Source organism: Callithrix jacchus, chromosome 9 (genome assembly GCF_049354715.1).
Source record: "Callithrix jacchus isolate 240 chromosome 9, calJac240_pri, whole genome shotgun sequence".
Classification (NCBI taxonomy): Eukaryota; Metazoa; Chordata; class Mammalia; order Primates; family Cebidae; genus Callithrix; species Callithrix jacchus.
In genome coordinates this window covers 21,925,084-21,948,344 of record NC_133510.1, presented here as the reverse complement: position 1 = coordinate 21,948,344, position 23,261 = coordinate 21,925,084, and the positions used below count along the sequence as shown (strand labels likewise).

Sequence of the window (23,261 nt, the reverse complement as noted above, 5' to 3'; positions counted from 1 at the left end):
AGATAAAATCAAGCATAGATCACTTAACAATATAGACAAACAGTTTGGACCGATTTTTTCTTTTATGCATATTATCAATTTTCACTTATTTATTTCTCCATCTCTAATTGTCATATATGTATGACATTTCCTAAATTTCATGTCTTTGAGTTCCTTAGTTTCTCTAATTCTAATGGTTTTTGCTCTATTTTCCTAATTAAAAGCAGTTGATTAAAACCTTTAAATAAGGAAGGAAAAAATAGATATCTCATATCCCACTATACTTTCACTACTTTGAATTTGGCATTTTTGTTGAACTAGGGATAGTATCTCACTTATAAACACTTTAAATATAGTAGAATACTTTAAAGTAGTAGAAATTAAATTTGAGAGTAGATGTAGGAGCAAAGTGGGGATTTATATTAGACACCAGTACATTATGTATATAATACTGTGTCAGGAAAACTCATAATTGCCTCATGTATTACTTCTTTTCCTAATATGATAATATTATTAGTTATTTTAAATATGATTATAGCTTTATAATAGTTATAATAACCTTATTATAACTACTATAATCACATAACTTTATAATAACTTAAAGTATATTACTATAATTTTAAAAAATATATAACTTTATAATAGTTTATTATAACTATATAAAATAAAAACTTTATTATAACTGTATTATATAACTATAAGAAATTTATTAGGTTTTTGGTAATACAATATTCTTTGAGATATTATTTATCAGATATTAGTAATAATTAGTACTCTAAATAAGTACTATAATAAATTAGTACTCTAAGAATTCTTAGATTAAAAACCCACACCATGAATATTTCTATTTATTTATGTATTGTCACATATATTCACCATTTTAAGACATAGTTGTCTTACCTTCACAAGGTCATAGGCGTCTTTTCCAAAGTCCGCCCACGCAGGTGTGTAATAAATTCCATTGTAAAGGACATGTTCGTCTTTAAGACACGGCGCTTTAAGGCCATCTTCTAAGTTAAGTCCTTTGAAATAATAGCCATGTAGTTCCCTGGAATATAGTTTATTATACACCTAGATGGTAGAAGAGAATCAACTGTATTTTTTTTTTTAGATGGATCCTCACTCTATTGCCCAGGCTGCAGTGCAGTGGCACGATCTCAGCTCACTGCAACCTTCACCTCCCTGGTTCAAGCAATTCTCCTGCCTCAGCCTCTCAAGTAGCTGGGACTAGAGGTGCGTGACACCATGACAGGCTATTGTTTTGTATTTGTGTAGAGATGGGGTTTCACCATGTTAGCCAGGACAGTCTCCATCTCCTGACCTTGTGACCCAACCGCCTCAGCCTCCCAAAGTGCTGGGATTATAGGAGTGAGCCATCGTGCCCGCCCCAACCATAATTTTTATAGAAAACAATTCATTTCTCCACACAAGCAGTGTATAAATAACCTATATAATCCTGTGAATATCCTGTGTAAAACTGTCATAATACCTATACCAAATAAACATATTTTGAGAAAGTATAGAATCTTAGATCTATAAAAACTTTGAAATACTATTTAATCAGTTAAATAATTGCCAGCTAAGTCACATTAAAGCTAACAAAATATACAGGAAATTCAACTGGATTTTAATACAGTCCAGATAAAGGCACTGCTCAATATTCTTTGCGGACTCATTCAAGGACATTGTTAGACAATGCTCTCGGTTAATTTACTAAATCTCCCTAAGCCTAAGAGTAGACATTAGTCAAAATGGGAATACTGCATTAGTTCCATAGGGTTGTTAGTATGATTAAAATTAAATAATAGATATGGGAATATTCACTAGAGTAAGTGTCAAACAGTAGACATTTAGCAACTGTTACTTATTTTTAAAAGTGTTATCACTTTTTCTATTGGAGAATTAGTATAATCGGAGCAGAGTCCTTTTCCATGATTTCTAACCTAAAATATTTTTATGCCTGGAACTCTGGCCAATTTCTTTCTTTTCTAGTTTATTTAAGGTATCCTGTTTTTATCCAAAAATAAAGACATAAAGCTATACCGCTAGTTGTAAACCAAGGTGGCTTTTATCACTCACACTTTGTGCGGATGGCTGACCGTAATTCCTTAGCAGCAACACACTCTGGTCTACAGCCCATAGAGCACAGACAGAGTTTGAAGCAGCCGAGACTTGAAGATCGATACTGGATCCTGGTAAACTTTTTTCTTTAGAAAAATTTAAGTTAACCTGAAAGTGAAAATAAAAGGGCAAAAAGATGGCAAGCTGTATGAAAAGAGTCACCTTTTAGACTACTCTTAACTTTTTAAAAACACGCATTAAGTTAGAAGGGCTTTCTGTGATATGCCCACCTAATAATATCCATAATTTAGTAAAACAGGAACAACATCCAAGGTGAATGCTATAATTCTGCTACTCTTCAATCATCCAACATATTAACTTTTCCATGATAGCTTTCCTTTATTTTTCATTTTGCAATTCTATGAAAAATTGGGAGTTTAAACCCAACACTCCCTAAGTTCTCCTTAGTTTTCCCAAAAATTGAAAAAGAATCATTTTTGTCTCCCACCTGATTTTTGAAGCATTTCTCAATTTGGAATTGGGCACTGTCCATGACCATTTCTCCTCCAGGATGCAAGCTATAGACAAGCAGACCTACTGAGGGTGCTAACTCAGGGCTAACATCTATAGAAATGGAAAATATGCCCTTCTTTCCTGTGAAAAGAAAATTTCAAAGTGAAAAAGTGCTTTGATGAGATAGTTAACCGTCATCTTGCAGAAACTTGCCACTGAATTTCTAGCCATCCCACCCAGCCAATGAAAGAGACTGCTCCGACCCACCAAGTTTAATTTGTAAAGCATTTCTAGGAGGAGTTCATAACCTATTCCATAAATTATGAAAGAAATAGACAGTTGAACATTTCTTAATACCTCAAACTTCAGTCTAAATTTGTTTCTTTTAAAAAAAAAATCCCTTCTCTTTGGAATACAAAAATACTTACCTGTCTTTCTTGGAAGGGAAAGGAAGAACCAATGACCCTTCTCCATTATAGTAGTGTTTGGAATATAATTAACACAATATTAATTAATTATTTTTTTCATTTGGCATTGTGCCTAGTCACATGTCTTTACATGTTCCCCAAGGGCAGTCTGGGGGGCAGTAAAATGGTCCTAAAATGGGAGGATAGCGACTTTTAAAGAAAAATATAAAATATATCCCAATTAAAGCATTCTGTTTTTATTAAATTATATGATAAAATTGGAGGCCTCACCATTATCATTGATCTCAATTATCTGTTGCCCATGAAGAATGATTACACCTTTTGAAATCATCTAGGAAAATGAAAATATAATGATAAAGTTTAGAGAACAGAAACTAAATTTCGTTTAATTATAACTAATGTGATTTACCTCCTTTTTCTTGTCTGAACAATACTATTGACATGTTTACTAGTAAACTCAGGGTACAGTAAACAAACATATGACTCTAATAACTATATTCAAGATAATTTAGGAATCATAGATAAACTTGCTATAAAGCAATTTAATGTTCCACATTCCAAAACAGTTTTCTAAGACCAATAAACAACTTTTTATTTATATTGGTAAATGCTGAATTACATCTAAATGTATTTACTTTAGTGAAACAAAGTTACACAAAGAATTAGGAGGGTCCCAGCACTGAACGGTTTTCTGAAAGGTGTGTTTGATAAGCAAGGTGTAAGAAGGCCTGTTCATGTATCTCCACCCAAAATTAAAGAAAATAAAGTAGCAAGCAGGGGGTACTCCAGAAAAATGCTTCTCTCACATCACCTTTATCAGCAACCTTGTGCAGATTTACATCAGCAGACTTCTATTATGATCTCTAAAGTGCAAACAAAGGCTGGAGATTTGAAATCTGGTAAAAACTCCTTGAATTTTAAATTAAAATTTTAGAATATTATTTTAAAAGATGCTGAGACTTGCAGAAAATTTAAAGCTTGCATAAGATCTTGCAGCTTGAAGTTTCTGGAGCTCATACTCCTACTCTGTTTAATATTTCATTGAATATTAAAATTGCTTTAAATCTCTGAAGTGCCAAGTTCGGGTTATTAGTTCATAAAAAAGAACTGAGCCTCAACTAGCAGGAAGATATTGTTTTTGGAACTAGAACATTTGCAAAAAGGTATAAAGCTCAATGTTTAATGAGCCTTAAAGATCTGAGTTCTGTTGGCTATACTAACTTTGACTTCTCACAAGAGAAAGACAGCTCTCGTAACAGACAAGTAAACTGAAGAGGCACACAGAGGTACTGATATTTGTCAGGTCACCCAATTTAAAAAAAGCTTAGGCCAGGCGTGGTGGCTCATGCCTGTAATCCAAGCACTTTGGAGGCCAAGGCAGGCAGATCATATGAGGTTGGGAATTCAAGACCAGCCTGACCAACACAGTGAAACCCGTCTTAAAAAAAAAAAAAAAAAAAAAGCTTAAAGACCTGAGTATCAAATTAATTCTTAAAAGCCTGAGAATCAAATTAATTCAGCCTCCATCCATTCATTCTAAAATATTATGTTGAGGGTTCTCTCTGTGATGTACACCCTGCTAGGCAGAAAGTCCACTCAGCCTATTGTGAAAGAATACATAAGAGAAGACTTGAATTGTCTAGGAGATTAGAAAGTTTCATTTAAGCCAAGAGGTGAATGCTGAGAAGGAATCAGCTAGGAAAACAAGGTGCAGGCAGGTCTTGGGAGTTGTGGTAGCAAAAGGGAACGAAGGTAGTTATGGGCAGAAGAAAAAGCCTGTGGGAGGCTTCTGAGCCAGAAAAGCACATGGCTTATTCAAGAAAATGAAAGCCCTTTGCATCTACAATAAAGAAGGCGCAAGTGTAGAATGATGCAAAATGAAGCTGGCGAGCTGCACAGTTGCAGAACAGATAACGTCTTGCAGGCAAAGGAAAGGAATCTGGTATTTGTTTTAATAGAAATAGGCAGTCATTAACTGTATTTAAATTAGAGGAGTGAAATAATCCTAATTGCTTTCGAAAAAAGCACTCTAGATTGCCAGAATAAAGAAAGAAGAAAAGGAGGGAAGGAGGGAGGAGAAAGAGAGGAAGAAAAAGTCTTTAATTATATTAGGAGACTCATTTAAAATGGAAATGAGACAAAGTAATTGTAAAAGCCTTATCAGATCAGAATGGGGGGCAAATATAAGCTATTTCAAGAGGGAAGCTGATGACAAATAAATCGACTCACACCACAGACCTGCAAAATGGCTCAGCTCTGGATTGGGAGGTATTGGATATTAAGATGAACCATCATTCTCAGCAAACTGATACAAGAACAGAAAATCAAACACCACATGTTTTCACTCATAGGCAGGTGTTGAACAATGAGAACACATGGACACAGGGAGGGACGCATTACACACTGGGATCTGTTGTGGGGGGGCTAGGGAAGGGACAGCAGGGGATGGGGGGTTGGGGAGGGATAACATGGGGAGAAATGCCAGATATTGGTGATGGGGGGATGAAGGCAGCAAACTACCTTGCCATGTATGTACCTATGTAACAACCCTGCATGATCTGCGCATGTACCCCAGAACCTAAAGTACAATTAAAAAAAAAAAAAAAAAGATGAGCAGAGGCATGGCCAGAAAAGAGGAAGGCAAAAGTCAAGGGCATGCGGGAGTGTCTTTATAAAAACTAGTTAAGAGGTTCAGCTTTTCACCCCAAGGATGCTTGGTATGGCAATATTATTGTTGACATGTTGAAGAATTTCTGTACCGATTGGTAAAGAAAGAGACACTTCCCGGAGCTCCTCAGAGTCCCCTCCCTGCTTCCCTGGAACCTCTCCTCCACAACCAACCCCTCTCACCTGCACCTCTCTGCCCCAGTCTAAATGAGCCATGCTTGGCTTAGCTAAGAGCTTCAGTGGAATTATGGCTCATACTTTTTCTGATGGTTTGGTGTCCATACCTCGCTAGTCTGAAATTTTTTTTTTTTTTTTTTTTTTTGAGATGGAGTTTCGCGCTTGTTACCCAGGCTGGAGTGCAATGGCGCGATCTCAGCTCACGGCAACCTCCGCTTCCTGGGTTCAGGCAAGTCTCCTGCCTCAGCCTCCTGAGTAGCTGGGATTACAGGCACGCGCCACCATGTCCAGCTAATTTTTTTGTACTTTTAGTAGAGACGGGGTTTCACCATGTTGACCAGGATGGTCTCGATCTCCTGACCTCGTGATCCACCTGCCTCGGCCTCCCAAAGTGCTGGGATTACAGGCTTGAGCCACCGCGCCCGGCCGAAATATTTTAATATTTGTAGAAATGATGAAGGAAAGAAAAAGTGTGAGAGATAATATAATGAAAAAGTGATAGAAATTGATGATGCAGTAGTGTGAAAAAAGAAGTATCAAAAGATTATTCCAGAATTCTAAGTTTGAAAAATGTGAGAAATCATGTGGTACTACTTTCACTCTTCATGTAGATATACTCAAACACCTTTAGTTCTCAGAATAATACACTTCAGACATCTTGGACCTCATATGTTATTTTCTAAAATAAGCTTAAATGTATTTCTCATATCCTCTAACAATCCAGAAAACTCCTATTCATCCTACAAAACCCTATTTAGGCATATTCTCTTTATGTATTTTTTCCTATACGTCTTTTTCCTTAAAAATATGTATATACATATAAGTGTAAATATATAGACATATATTTTTTTCCTAAACTAGTGGTTCTCAAATTTTCATTTGCTTCAGAATCACCTGAAGGACTTGTTAAGACAAGATTTCTAACTTATTTCCAGAATTTCTAACTTATTCCCAGGCAATGCTGACACAGCTACTCTAGGAAATATACTTTGATAATCACTGTCCTAAACTCTAGCTAGAGTTAATCATTCATTTTTCTGTAACACTTTAGTAGCCATACATGTTTCATTTGTTATGTTTATGTCATTATAATTTATGTTGTGTCCCCAGTTATACTTTTTCTATTTCTTCTATTGTTACAATTATTAATACAGTTCCTGGAACATGAAAAAACATTCAATAAGTGTTGGCTGATTGAATTAATTTATTTTTCATTAATTTTATATCAATGAAGTACCATGCATCCATTTAGACAATGTAAAATAATTCATAATACCAATCTAATATAATAAAAATTAACACTTAATATCTTTTGTGTGCCAGAAGTTGGGCAAAGGGCTTTATGTGTATTATTAAATAATTATCTTAACAATCCTGTGATTAGACATTATCTTACAAAAAAATTAAGATTCTCGAGAGATTTAAATGGCTTTCAAAAAGTAGCACAAAGCTAGTAGTAAGTATCAGAACTATGATTTGATCCCAGCTATGTCTAAATAGAAATGGGTAACTCTGAAGAAAGGGCCTGAGAATGACAGAGGGTTATATGGGCTATGGTGGCATGGCCTTTTTCCTCCTTACTTAAAAGTAGAAATCAGTTATATAAGTTTTATCATTTATGTTTACTTTGAGCTTCCTTGTGGCCTATAGGTAAAAGGACGTCATTAGGTTCAAAGAAGTTTTAAAGAAAAGAAACAATTTTGGTTGTGGAAGAATATTTTCAGTTCATACCAAATAATTGAAGTTTGCCGTGTAGGTTTTGTCTTCCAAGTCTTCCATATTGAGAAGGTAGTGCACTAGCACCCTCTTCTGCTGGTGGCATCTCAGTTCTTCCATCTCTTGGACAATCTTTATGAAGCTATTAGTCTTGGAGTAAAATCGGTATACAAAGTACTCGGGTTGCGGGTATTGAGGCAACACCCAGCCACGAGCCTGGCAATTTTCATTAGCCTTGTAGGCTGCCTAGACAAAAAATCAAATTTACAGGAATTTTAGAATAAACAGAAAGGATGAGTGGAAGAATATTTGAAAAGATGGCTTATTGTCATCCTGCTTTATCTCTACGAGAAAAGTTTATAGCCATTCTACATTAGGTCTAACCCAATTCTCCATTTTCTAGTTATATTCTAGAGCAACCACTATGGTTTTTACAATTTAGTCTATTCAAGTCCTAGTTCAATAATATTACATTAAATATTTTACTGTATTCATTACTATAATTATACTCTTGCCAGCTTGTAGATTGCTATATCTCCCTCACTATAACATGAAGAACCTGTGAGTGCAAAAGTTTACTTTGCTTCTGATAACAAAATAGGAAATTTTGCTGAAAGATGGACAGATTTTTATGAAATACCAACAAGGTGTTTATTCTAATCATGGTAATTTATCATTATCAACATAAAAAGTCTAAAGAGTCCTTTAAAAATATCTAGGAAGGATTGATATTTAATTATTACAGATAGTAGTTTCCGTCTCTCTTGTATATATCCAGAGAAATTCTTTACATTATTCCAAGGTAATAGATTACAAGGCTTCTCATATATTTCCTTCTATAAAAATGCAATTATCTGTCTATTTCCATAATAAAAGTGAAGCATTGCTTATTTTCAGCTAATTGTCCTTTATACACTTTATGCTATCCTTCTGTCTTTTCCAGTGATTCACAAAATAATTTTTAATCTACCTTTCATAGGGCCTATTTTCTTAATATTTAACCATTTTTCGGTATTGGAGATTCACACCAAGATGTATCTTTTCATTTCTTTTCCATAAATATAGTTTCGTATAGACCTAAACCTTAGCTAGCCCGTTCAGTTTTCTGTTTGCTTGTTTGTTTTTGTTTTACTTGCCTTTGGTTTAACTTACTTTCAAAGTGATATTTGGGTATGTAAACGTAGATGTGTCCAAGAAAAATTGGGCAATGCCATTTACATCTGTGGTGTAGTTGCCCACAATTTTGTCCTTCAGATGCAACTGGACAACTTCATTGGGGATTGGAGAGTTGTCTGGATTAAGCAATTTAATCTGCACATGAGGAAGAAAATACATTTCTGAAGCATTTAGTAAATTTGGGAATCCATTTTGATGGCATTTGCCAAGATTCTACCATGGGCACTCCCCTCTCCTTGGTACGGATGCACTTCCTGGGCAGTTTCATCTATCCCTGCTGAGTGTATGACATGTACCACTCATATACTAATGAGCCGAAACTCTCCTACCCACAAAGGTCTCTGAAAACTCATGCCCGTATAATTATCCTGAATATTTTTTAGAATAAAAATGCTACAGAAACCCTCAAATTGGAATGATTTATTACTGTGCCCAATTGCCCCTTTTTTCTCTTTCTCTTATTCATCTCATGAATAGCACAACCACTCAGTCACTGATGTCAAATATCTAGAGGTATCCCAGACTTTTTATTTTTATTTTCCTATAATTTCAATTGTTGATAAAGTATTTTCAATTGTATCTTTTTAACATTTTCTGTTTCCAACTGATCATATTCATTCCCATTGCTATTCCTTATGTAGATTTCTTATCTTTTATATGTCATACGTCTGTTTTTTCTATCCAGTCTCTCTCTCCTGTACTGCTTTTCTTACTCTTTCTCTATACCGGCATCAAACCAAATTTTCTAAAATGCAAAATTTAGCCCTATCCTCCCTAAAACATTGTAGTGACTGCTCTGATAAGTCATGGTTACTCACTAGAAATCTCTTTCTCATTGTCTTACTAGTACAGGCAATGATTGCTTTAAAAAGTCCCTTATGAAATTGTAATATTTGTAGTAGATACAATGCCTGCATCCTTATCTATGCCAGTTTGAAGCCTTTAAAGGCAACCTTCTTAACAACATCTAAGGCCACAATAACCAGAAAAAAAAAAACTGTATAAGACATACTCTTTTTTTAGCTCAGTCAGTTTCTGCAAAACAACTTCTGCTTTGGAGCCTTTCATGCTATTTCTGTCACTTATCATTTTCCTGCTGGCCCAAGCAAACGCAATCCTTTTTTCTTGCTCAGCATCTGCAGACTGGTGCCTCATTTGCAACATCTACACAGCTTTTAAATTTATTTCATCTCAAGCCTTGATCTTGTAAGAAAAATTCAACCTGTCTCAGCAATCCACAGGCCACAGACACATGACACCATGCCTTTATGATCACACAGAGGTTTGCTCTAATTTTAGTACACCTCGACCGGAAAGATCCTTTAAGTAATTTCTAGTCGCAGAAAAACGAATAAGCCATATGATTTCTGGACAGTTTCCTTTCTTTCTTTGTCCCCAAACGCAAATAGTGCCCAAGTGATGATACCAGGCCCATTATCAACTGCAGGGGCCAGGCATGCAATGCTTCATTAGCAGATGCTTCTTGTGGCAGAGGTATTTGTCATATGTCCTCCAATTTTAAGCAGTTATCATTTCAGTCATCCATGGATGCTGTGATGTCACTTACGAAGAAATTCCCTTGTTAGCGCACAGCCTTGCCCAGCTTTCTATGTTCAAATATGCTACTCCTGGAGTAGCATACCTCCAAAGTCTTGAAATTTGTAGGGGACATTTAAAAAGCAGATAGTACCTCTATTCTGGCAATAAAGCTTACCCTTCAAAAGTGCTCCCTAGCAATATTGAGCCACATGTCTGATGACCTTATTACACAAGGCACGGCCAGATAAACCATTTTCAATTTCCAGTAAGGCAGCAGCCATAGTGACTCACTACATCACTGAGAAACCAGCCCCCTTTCCGAAAGTAGAACAGAAATGACTTGTTTCTCCTGGCACATTTCCTGGAAGTGATCAGAGGATTTACCAGTGTGAAATGGCCACAAACCTAAAAGATACCACTTTATATCTTTATACAACCATATTTTTGAACTAAAACATTTTATCATTTGAGACTCACATCTGTTTATAGCTGCCATTGGTCATCCTAAAATGATCAAGGAAATGAGAGCTTTTATGTGCGTTTTCAAGAACTAATTCTTTCAAATGCTAATGAAGGGGGTGTGTCCAGGCAAGACACTGTACCTGTATTACAATATATTAATATCAGACTACTTTGTCCTAGGATGCCTGATTCATGTAGGTACCACCTATTCCCTACCTCCATGATAAATTATTACTACCCTCAGCTTGTTTTCCTAGCTCTCCTCTATAGGAAAACATGTCTTGGAGCTCCTGATTATAGGATAAGATAATACTATACCTTGAAGTGTCAAGAAGCTTTGAGAGGTAATGGGAAGGAGCTGGCCCTTAATGACTAGGCTAAGTCTTAAACTCACGTATACACAGGCGTGCGCGCGCATACACACACACACACACACACACACACACACACACACACACACACAACTCAACCAGGTATTATGCTAGAGAAGACAGAAATAAACCCCCTGAGCTAATCTGGAGTATGACTGACTGGCAGATTTTCAGGGATTATAGCTAATTTTTTAGAGGGGATAACAGAATTTAGGTAACGTTTTAAAAAACATTCCAAATCACCCTTCATTGAGAATCATTATTCTAAGAGTGGCAAATCCTATTTTATCACTTTTTAACTTATTAGTCAATAAATTTTGCCATTTGGCAAAGTCTGCAAACACTCTGGGGTATCACAAATAGGAAGGGGATGGTGCCACTAGCATTTAGTAGGTAGAGACAGGGGACGTTGCTAAACTCCTACCATGCACAGGGTAGCCCTCACAGCAAAGTATTATCTGGCCCCAAATTTCAGTTGTGCTGAGGCTGAGAAAGAATGGTTTAGAGAAACAATGCATCTGAGTAATTATTGTCAATGTCTGCTAACATCTCTGTAAGAGCAGAAGAGTGCTTTCTGTGAAAAGTACATGACACTACCTATATTATATTCTTGCCTACTGCATCCACCAAAAATGAACTTGAATCTGATCAAGCTTCTGAAGCTACCTACTGGTTTATATGAAACACAGGGGACTGAAAGTAGTTACTTCTGGGGGAGTATTCAGAAAATGAAGGGATTAAGGGGAGAGGTGCTCACTATTCTTTGTATTTTGATTTATATTGTTATTTTTCTTTTTAGTATATACGTTGTCTGAGATTTAAAAATTACTTATTTTCCTTCCTGGTCATGGTAGCTTTGACAGAGCGTGACAGTGGTGACCGCGTCTGCAGGGGTACTGGCAACCGTGTTGGAAAAGCAAGAGTTTTACCAGCTTCTGAAGAAACTGATCAATCCAAGCTGTATGGTGTGAAGGCAAGCAGAGGAAATCTACGAAAATATCCTGGGACCTTCATCCAACGGTGAGGGCTGCAGCCTGTGCTACACTTGGACAGATAGCTACGGGTTTTGCACCTAATTTCCAAAAGAAATTTCATGAAACAGTGATTGCGGCTCTGTTACATGCCATGGAAAATCAAGGTAATTAGTGTGTGCAATCACATGCAGCTTCTGCTCTTATTATTTCTATTGACAACCGCCCAAATCATTGCTAGTTCTGTATTTGGATAGTATGACGAAAATCTACATTCCATCTTGGTGATTAAACTTCAAGAGTTGATTCAGAATGGAACTAAGTTGGCCTTGGAATAACTTGTGACAACCATTGCATTGGTTGCAGATAAAATAGAAGAAAAATTTATCCTGTATCATAATATATTCATGCCCTCACTAAAGCACATCACTGAGCTTGCTGTTCAGAAGGAACTCAAGCATTTGAGAGGAAAAACTATTGTGTGCATTAGCCATATTGGTCCTGTTGTTGGGAAGGAAAAATTGTTGCAAGATGGATCAAATATGATGCAGCTGTTATTGAAGACACAATCAGACTTAAATAATGTGGCAAATGATACCGCCAGACCTCTTACGTGGTTTCAGCATGACCTACAATGTGTAAAATTCTTGGAAAAGATTTTCAACAGTACCTTCCACTGGTTATTGAGCCTCTTACTGCTTCAGCTAAACCTGATGTTGCTCTCTTAGACACACAGGATGTGGAGAATATGAGTAAGGATGATGGCTGGCAATTTGTAAATCTTGGAGACCAGCAAAGTTTTGGAATTAAAATTTCAGGACTTGAAGCAAAAGCAACTGCTTGCCAGATGTTGGTTTACTATGCTAAGGAGTTCAGGGAAGGGTCTGTGGAATATACAGAACAAGTTGTGAGGCTGATGGTTCCTTTACTGAAATTTTATTTCCATGACAAAGTTCTAGTGGCAGCAGCAGAGCCCATGCCTGTTCTCCTGGAATGTGCCACATCTGTGCAAGTAGAACAGTGGCCCCCAGTATCTTGCACAGATGTGGCAATTCATATGTGGTCCCTTAATCAAGCTATTGGTACTGAATTGGATACAGATGTGCTCTCAGAAATAATGAATTCTTTTGTAAAGTCCACTGAAGTTATGGAAGATGGTTGCCTTAATGATGAACTCTTGGAAGAACTGAGAGGAATACTGAAAGCAAAACCTCAGGGCACTTTAAAACCAAGAATTGAGACAGGTTAGAAGACAGGAAGAAAACACAGATCAATAGGTTGAGATGTCTCTGCAAGATGAGGATGAATGTGACATTTATATTCTGACCAAAGTATCAGATATTTTGCACACTTATTTAGTACTTATAAGGAAAAGATTTTACCATGGTTTGAACAACTACTTCCATTAATTGTAAATCTAATTTGTTCAAGTATACCATGGCCAGACAGAGGGAATCGTGCATATTTGATGACATCATAGAGCACTGCAGTTCAACTTCACGTAAATATGTAGAATATTTTTGGTGGCCAATGCTTCTAAATATGCGACATAACAACCTTGAAGTAAGTCAAGCTGCTGCATACGGCCTGGGTGTCATGGCAATTTGCTGGAGATGACTATCGTTCTTTATGTTCAGAATTTGTCCCACTGCTGGTAAAAGTTATTAAGTGTGCAAATTCCAAAAACAAAACAAAAAAAAGTCATTTCTACAGAGAACTGTATCTCAGCAGTAGGGAAGATTTTGGAGTTTAAGCCTAACTGTGTAAATGTAGATGAAGTTCTTCCACACTGGTTATCATGGCTTCCACTGCGTGAAGATAAAGATGAAGTTATTCAGACTTTGAGTTTTCTCTGTGACCTGATTAAAGATAACCACCCAGTTGTAATTGGTCCAAATAATTCCAGTCTTCCCAAAATAATCAGTGTAATAGCGGAAGGAAAAATTAATGGAACTATTAACTATGAAGATCCGTGTGTACCAACCAAACGCCTAGCTAATGTGTATCAGGTACAGACTGCTGAAGATTTATGGTTGGAATGTATATCTCAACTTGATGATGAACAGCAGGAAGCCTTACAGGAGTTGTGAAATTTTGCTTGAAGCACTTTAATAAAACTTGAATATTCTCTACCTTAAAAGTAACTACAATTAAATGTTGTGAATGGATTTTATTATAAATCAGAGAACTGTTTTGTCCCTGCTAAGCAAAAGAATTAGTCATTGTTAGTCCTCTGTTTATCTTGCATGTTTTATCTCCCAGGCACAGACCTTGGTGATAACCTGTGCTTCAAGCTGTCTCACAGTGTTTGTCACCTTTCCCCTGGTTGATGTGAAGTATAAGAAGTGTTGCAATTTGTTTGAACTATTATTGATGCTAGCCAAGCAGTATACTCGATGTGAAAATGTCATGCTATCATGATATGCCAAGAGCTCACGAAAATAAGAGAAGTTCCAGGACAAACATCTTTGGAATTGTGAGTGAGGGATATAGTGGAAGGTTGTCCCTCCTTGATTAATGCTCTTGGTATTCGTGGTGTGGGAGGATGCTGGAACTAGGAGAGAGTTTTGAGATATGACAGTGGAATATGGGATGTATGTGAACTTTTTCATAATGTATTCCCAGGAACCGGGTGGGATGTATCCATATTCTAGTTCCCAAGGTGTCCGGCTGAGCGTCAGAGAACTTTTAAATTTCTTTAGGCAGACTCTATTTTTTTAAGTTATCCAGGATTTCAAGAACCATAGTTACTGAAAAAGGAGTCCTGATGCCTCTGACATTGGTAGCATGTAACAGTATTTGACAAATGATAAGTAATCAATATTCTTGGAAGTCAATGTTGTGTGTTTCAGTAGAGTATTATTTTGTAAATGTGTGCCATTTCCCCCCTGCAAAGCAGTTCAACAAGAAGAGAAGCTCTGATTATATGGCTTAATTGATTTCTATTTCCAAAAATTTCCTGGAGAGGACTCAAGATGGCGCTGTGAGAACAACCCAGGATTGAAGCTCGCAATCAATGCACAGAGGGGGTGAGTCAGGGCCGCATTTCCAGATGGATCTTTGTGGCCCACAGAATGGGGAAATTCCTAGGTATAGAGGAGACGTGGGATGCCAGGCAGAGCTTTTGCCTGGCGCAGCTGGCGGACGGTGCGGCGGCGGCCCGCGCTGTGGCAGCGCTACACAGTACTCCGCACAAAGCGTGCTCATCTGGGTGCTCTTTTGGGCCGGCAACCTGAGACTTGGGAGGGCTGAACTTGAGACTGAACGGGACTTGGACAGTGAACCAGCCCAGGTGATTCCAGGGTCACAGCATTTGGGGTAGCGCAGTGGGACAAACAAAACGGGGATTCCAAACCCTCCCTGTGGAGGGGTTCCCTGAGGACGCAGCTCCGTGGAGGAGGGGCGTCCGCCATTACTGAGGCAAACCGCCCCTACTGAGGTACACGCCCATTGCTGACGCAGCCTGCCATTGCTGAAGCAACCTGCTACAACAAAGAGATTCCGCCGCCGGGCATAGCCCGTGGCAGCAGGGCGGAGACCACAGCAAAAGGGCAGAGCCTGCAGCAACAGGGCGAACCTCACACCAGCAGGGCAGAGTCTCGGCAGGCAAATAGTGACTAGACTGCCTCCTAGCTGGGCAGGACAGCATGGTGAACACTCACAAGGAAAGCCCCAAACTCCCCCCAGACAGAACATCTGAGATAAAAAGGGTTTTTTTATGAGTTATGTTGCAGCAGAATTAAACATAGCAGCCTAACAGGCCTGAATGAACAACAGAGCTCATAGCTCAGCACTTGAGCTCCTATAAAGTACAGACTGTCTCCTCAAGCAGCTACCTGACCCCACTATATCCAAAACTGACATTTGGAAGGCATCACTCTGGGACAAAGATAGCAGAAAAAGAAACTGGTAGCATCCCTTACTGTCCTGCAGCTGCAATAGGTGCACCCCAGACAAGCAGGGCCTGGAGTGGACCTAAGCAGTCATACAGTGAAGAAGCTAGACTGGTAGATGGAAGAAAACCAAGTAACAGAAATACTTCATCATCAACAATCTGGGTGTCCACTCAGAGACCCAATCAAAAAGTCAGCAACTACACAGACAACAGCTGGATAAATCCACAAAGATGAGAAGAAACCAGCGCAAATAGGAGAAAAACACTGGAAATAAGAACACCTTGCCTCCTAGAAAGAACCAAAACTCCTCACCAGCAAGGAAACAAAGCTGGATAAAGAATGACTGTGATGAAATGATGGAATTAGACTTCAGAAGGTGGATAATGAGAAACTTTTGTGAGCTAAAAGAACATGTTTTAAATCAATGCAAAGAAACTAAGAACCTTGAAAAAAGATATGAAAAAAGATTCGAGGAAATGATACAAGAATGGATAACTTAGAGAGGAATATGAATGAATTAAAGGAGTTGAAAAACACAATACGAGAACTTCGCGAAGCATGCACAAGTTTCAATAGCCGAATTGACCAAGCAGAAGAAAGAATATCAGAAGGTGAAGATCAACTCAATGAAATAAAACGAGAAACCAAGATCAGAGAAAAAAGCACAAAAAGAAATGAACAAAGTCTCCAAGAAATGTGGGACTATGTGAAGAGACCTAACCTACGTTTGATAGGTGTACCAGAATGTGACGAAGAGAATGAATCCAAGCTGGAAAATACTCTTCAGGACATCATCCAGGAAAATTTCCCCCACCTAGCAAGACAGGCCAACACTCAATTGCAGAAAATACAGAGAACACCACAAAGATATTCCGCAAGAAGAGCAACCCCAAGGCACATAATCGTCAGATTCAACAAGGTTGAAATAAAAAAGAAAATACTAAGGGCAGCCAGAGAGAAAGGTCGGATCACCCACAAAGGGAAGCCCATCAGACTCAGAGCAGATCTCTTGGCAGAAACTCTACAAGCCAGAAGAGAGTGGGGGCCAATATTCAACATCCTTAAAGAAAAGAACTTTCAACCCAGAATTTCATATCCAGCCAAACTGAGCTTCAGAAGTGAAGGAAAAATAAAATCCTTTGCGAACAAGCAAGTACTCAGACATTTTGTCACCACCAGGCCTGCTTTACAAGAGCTCATGAAAGAGGCACTACACATAGATAGGAACAACCAGTACCAGCCATTCCAAAATCACACTTAATGCTAAAGAGCATCAACATAATGAAGAATCTACAACAACTAATGGGCAAAACAGCCACTTAGCATCAAAATGGCAGTATCAAATTCACACATAACAATATTAACCCTAAATGTAAATGGACTAAATGCACCAATCAAAAGACAGACTGGCAAATTGGATAAAAAGCCAAAACCCATCAGTGTGCTGTATCCAGGAAACCCATCTCACATGCAAGGATACACAAAGGCTCAAAATAAAGGGATGGAGGAAGATTTACCAAGCAAATGGAGAGCAAAAAAAAAGCAGGAGTTGCAATTCTTATCTCTGATAAAATAGACTTTAAAGCAAAAAAGATCAAAAGAGACAAAGAAGGCCATTACATAATGGTAAAAGGATCGATACAACAAGAAGAGCTAACGATCCTAAACATATATGGACCCAATGCAGGAGCACCCAGATACATAAGGCAAGTTCTTAATGACTTACAAAGAGACTTAGACTCCCACACAATAATAGTGGGAGACTTTAACACTCCACTGTCAATATTAGACAGATCAACCAGACAGAAAATCAACAAGGATATCCAGGGCTTGAACTCACCTGGAGCAAGCAAACCTGATAGACATTTACAGAACTCTCCACCCCAAATCCACAGAATATACATTCTTCTCAGCACCACATCACACCTACTCTAAAATTGACCACATAATTGGAAGTAAAGCACTGCTCAGCAAATGCAAAACAACTGAAATCATAACAAACAGTCTCTCAGACCATAGTGCAATCAAGTTAGAACTCAGAATTCAGAAACCAACCCAGAACCGCACAGCTTCATGGAAACTGAACAACTGGCTCTTGAATGTTGACTGGGTAAACAATGAAATGAAGACAGAAGTAAAGAAGTTCTTTGAAACCAATGAGAATGAAGACACAACATGCCAGAATCTCTGGGACACATTTAAAGCAGTCTCTAGAGGAAAGTATATAGCAATAAGTGACAATATGAGGAGTATGGAGAGATCCAAAATTGACACCCTATCGTCAAAATTGAAAGAGCTAGAGAAGCAAGATCAAAAAAACTCAAAACCTAGCAGAAGACAAGAAATAACTAAGATCAGAACAGAACTGAAGGAGATAGAGACACGAAAAACCCTTCAAAAACTCAATAAATCCAAGAGCTGTTTTTTTAAAAAGATCAACAAAAAGGACCACTAGCCAGATTGATTAAAAATAAAAGAGAGAACAACCAAATAGATGCAATAAAAAATGATAAAGGGGAAATCACCACAGATTCCACAGAAATTCAAACCATCATCAGAGAATATTACAAACAACTCTATGCACATAAACTAGTAAACCTGGAAGAAATGGATAAATTCCTGGACTCCTGTGCCCTCCCAGCCTAAACCAGGAGGAAGCCAAAACTATGAATAGACCAATAACAAGGTCTGAAGTTGAGGCAGCAATTAAGAGCCTACCACACAAGAAAAGCCCAGGTCCAGATGGGTTCACAGCCGAATTCTACCAGACACACAAAGAGGAGCTGGTACCATTCCTTCTGAAACTATTCCAAATAATCCAAAAAGAGGGAATCCTTCCCAAATCATTTGGTATCATCCTGATACCAAAAGCAGCAGAGACCCAAAAAGAAAAGAAAACTTCAGGCCAATATCCATGATGAACATTGATGCAAAAATCTTCAATAAAATATTGGCAAGCCGAATGCAACAGCAAAACAAAAAACTTATCCATCATGATCAAGTAGGATTCATCCCGGGGATGCAAGGCTGGTTCAACATATGCAAGTCTCTAAACATAATTCACCACATAAACAGAACCAAAAAGAAAAACCACATGATTATCTCAATTGATGCAGAGAAGGCATTTGACAAAATTCAACAGCCCTTTATGCTAAAAACCCTCAATAAACTCGGTATCGATGGAACATATCTCAAAGTAATAAAAGCTATTTATGACAAACCAACAGCCAATATCATACTGAATGGGCAAAAACTGGAAGCATTCCCTTTGAAATCCAGCACTAGACAAGGATGCCCTCTTTCACCACTCCTATTCAATATAGTACTGGAAGTTCTAGCCAGAGCAATCAGGCAAGAAAAAGAAATAAAGGGTATTCAAATTGGAAAGGTGGAAGCCAAATTGTCTCTATTTGCAGACGACATGATAGTATACCTAGAAGACCCCATCGCCTCAGCCCAAAAACTCCTGAAAGTGATAAGCAACTTCAGCAAAGTCTCAGGATATAAAATCAATGTGCAAAAATCACAAGCATTCCTCTACACCAATAACAGACTTAAAGAAAGCCAAATCAAGAACAAACTGCCATTCACAATTGCTACAAAAAGAATAAAATACCTTGGAATACAACTCACAAGGAACGTAAGGGACCTCTTCAAGGAAAACTACAAAACACTGCTCAACGAAATCAGAGAGGACACAAACAGATGGAGAAACATTCCATGTTCATGGTTAGGAAGAATTAATATCATAAAAATGGCTACATTGCCCAACGTAATTTACAGAATCAATGCTATACCCATCAAGCTACCATTGACTTTCTTCACAGAACTGGAAAAAACCACCATGAACTTCATATGGAACCAAAAGAGAGCCCGCATAGCCAAGTCAATTCTAAGCAAAAAGAACACAGCGGGGGGCATCACAATGCTGGATTTCAAGCTATACTACAAGGCTACAGTAATCAAAACAGCATGGTACTGGTACCAAAACAGAGATATAGACCAATGGAACAGACCAGAGGCATCGGAGGCAACACAACACATCTATAACCATACAATCTTTGATAAACCCGACCAAAACAAGCAATGGGGAAAGGATTCCCTGTTCAACAAATGGTGTTGGAAAAACTGGCCAGCCATGTGCAGAAAGCAGAAACTGGACCCTTTCCTGACACCTTATACAAAAATTAACTCCAGATGGATTAAAGACTTAAACACAAGACCTGGCGCCATAAAAACCCTAGAGGAAAATCTAGGCAAAACCATCCAGGACATAGGAGTAGGCAAGGACTTCATGAACAAAACACCAAAAGCACTGGCAACAAAAGCCAAAATAGACAAATGGGACCTAATCAAACTCCACAGCTTCTGCACAGCAAAAGAAACAGTTATTAGAGTGAATCAGCAACCAACAGAATGGGAAAAAATTTTTGCAGTTTACCCATCTGACAAAGGGCTGATATCCAGAATTTACGAAGAACTCAAACAGATTTACAGAAAAAGAAGAAACAAGCCCATTCAAAAATGGGCAAAGGATATGAACCGACACTTTACGAAAGAAGACATATATGAGGCCAACAATCATGTGAAAAAATGCTCATCGTCACTGGTCATCAGAGAGATGCAAATCAAAACCACATTGAGATACCATCTCACGCCAGTTAGAATGGTGATCATTAAAAAATCTGGAGACAACAGATGCTGGAGAGGATGTGGAGAAAAAGGAACACTTTTACACTGTTGGTGGGAGTGTAAATTAGTTCAACCATTGTGGAAGACAGTGTGGCGATTCCTCAAGGCCTTAGGAATAGAAATTCCATTTGACCCAGCAATCCCATTACTGGGTATATATCCAAAGGACTATAAATCGTTCTACTATGAGGACACATGCACACGAATGTTCATTGCAGCACTGTTGCCAATAGCAAAGACCTGGAATCAACCCAAATGCCCATTGATAATAGACTGGATTGGAAAAATGTGGCACATATACACCATGGAATATTATGCAGCAATCAGAAATGATGAGTTTGTGTCGTTTGTAGGGACATGGATGAATCTGGAGAACGTCATCCTCAGCAAACTGACACAAGAACAGAAAATGAAACACTGCATATTCTCACTCATAGGAGGGTGATGAAAAATGAGAACACATGGACACAGAAAGGGGAGTACTAAACACTGGGGTCTATTGGGGAGAAAAGGGGAGGGCCAGTGGGAGGGGGAGGTGGGGAGGGATAGCCTGGGGAGAAATGCCAAATATGGGTGAAGGGGAGAAGGAAAGTAAAGCACACTGCCATGTGTGTTCCTACGCAACTGTCTTGCATGCTCTGCTCATGTACCCCAAAACCTAAAATCCAATAAAAAATAAAAAAAAAATAAGTTGAAAACACTTCAGTGGGTATGAATAGTGTTCAATGTAAATTCAAAATAAATATTCTCCAATTAAAAAAAAAAAAGCATTCCCCAAAATACGCAAAACACAACCAGAAAGTCTACTATCATCTCTACTACTCAATTTGGAGATCTTTGCCAATCGAATAAAACAAGGTAATGAATAATGAAAACCTCAGAGGATTAAGTTCAGAAAGGAAGCCAAAATATATCATTTTCACATAAAACACTCTTTACACAGAAAACACTTTTAAATAGCATAGAAAGATACAAGAGACAAACAAGAAACCAAGAAACCATTTTGGGTAACAATAACATAAGAGGGAGGAAATGTAGAATTCCCAAGTCTAGAGAAAATTATTTTATATTCAAAAACAATTTATATTCTTCGAAGGTATCCTATTTCTCAGTTTTATATATTTAGTAACAGAACATGGAAATATATAAAGCAAAAATATAGAAAGCAAAGAGAAAGGTTAGAAAAAATTATGTCAACATTATCCACGACTATTCAGTAATGGACATTAACATATATCAAATTATCTATTTGCCAAAGCTGTATTTCAATCTAAATTGGCTCATAAAATGACTTTTACTGAAATTTGTTTTGACAGGTCCTTTAAGTGATGCTGATGCCAGGTTGAGAACCACTGGTCTCTAAGATCAAAGCCAGGTTGCCCACTTTTGTATTTCTGTTTTAGTGTTCTTCTGTCAACCTGAATATTACTTCCTCAGAAAAACTTTCCATGATCATTTAGTCCAGATTTTAGCAAACTTCTTTCAGAAAGCACCATGGTCTCCATCTGATATATTTGAATTGTTTAAAAATAATATTTAAAAAATGTTAAAAGAAATCACTCATAGCTCACTGGCTGTAGAAGGCAGGTCTCTGTGGGATTTGCCTATGGGATGCAGTTTGCCAATTCCTGAAGTAGACTAGTTAAATGGTTGGTATTTCACTGACATAGCCCTTATCACAACTACAATAAAGAATTATTTAAAAGGCTGCCAGCTTAGCTGGGGAGATAGTAAATATGGTCAGGTAATTTTTAAATCAAAACTAGAGAAATTTGTAACTGTAAAATGGAATGAGAAATTGGACTTCGAATGCTTTAGGACTAAATGTTATAGTCTGATAAAATTGCTCAATTCCTACTGAAGATTAGCCATGAATTCTGAGGTGAAAGAACTCATGACTTTATCTAAGACATCCTATTGTCTAGCAGAAGTTTCTTCAAAAAAGGAAATGTTTGATAATCTGTGCCATCCAATAAGATAGCCTTTGAGCCTCTGAAACGTGATTACATGTGGCCTTTGAGCCTCTGAAACGTGATTAGTGCAACTGAGAAATTAAATGTTTAATTTAATTTATACTAAATTAAAATAATCACAAAAAAAAGAAAAGATACTCAGCATCATAGCTCATTAAGGAAGTGCAAAATAAAATCAAATTAAGACACTACTATACACCTTTTAGAATTGCTAAAATAAAATAACTGATAATACAACATGCTGGTGAACATGTGGAAACTCATATGTTTCTGGTCGAAATACAAAACAAGATAGTCACTTTAGGAAACAGTTTTCAAAAAATAAAAAAGAAAGAAAATGAAATTTTTATTTTAGATTAGCCTGGCACAGAGGTGCATGCCTGCAGTCTCAGATACTTGGTGGGGTAGCCTGAGGTGGAAGGGTGGCTCGAGGTGAGGAGTTCAAGGCCGCACTGAGCTATGATCACATCACTGCACTTCAGCCTGAGCAATAGAGTAAGACTCTCTCCCTCTTTCTCTCTCTCTTTTTTCTTTTCTTTCTTTCATTCTTTCTTCAAAAAAAAGAATTATTTGTAAAATTATCTGTCAAATGCTTATTATCTCTGTTACATTATAAACTCCACAAAAGCAGTGATAAAAG

At 37.7% G+C, this 23,261-nt stretch overlaps 1 protein-coding gene and 1 pseudogene across 4 annotated transcripts in view; one reads left to right on the top strand and one right to left on the bottom strand.

Annotated features, from left to right (window-relative positions):
• Positions 1-23,261, bottom strand: part of LOC100391974 (ovostatin) — a 118,398-nt gene that overhangs the window by 31,485 nt on the left and 63,652 nt on the right. For all 4 annotated transcript variants that reach the window (XM_035255601.3, XM_017975926.4, XM_035255602.3 and 1 more), the window contains 6 exons: positions 8,694-8,852; positions 7,557-7,787; positions 3,252-3,312; positions 2,549-2,694; positions 2,059-2,208; positions 880-1,050 (listed from right to left, as the gene is read on the bottom strand). In XM_035255601.3, the coding sequence (XP_035111492.2) occupies positions 880-1,050; positions 2,059-2,208; positions 2,549-2,694; positions 3,252-3,312; positions 7,557-7,787; positions 8,694-8,852 (918 nt within the window). The remainder of the gene's footprint in view (positions 1-879; positions 1,051-2,058; positions 2,209-2,548; positions 2,695-3,251; positions 3,313-7,556; positions 7,788-8,693; positions 8,853-23,261) is intronic.
• Positions 11,950-14,162, top strand: LOC103795164 (ran-binding protein 6-like; annotated as a pseudogene).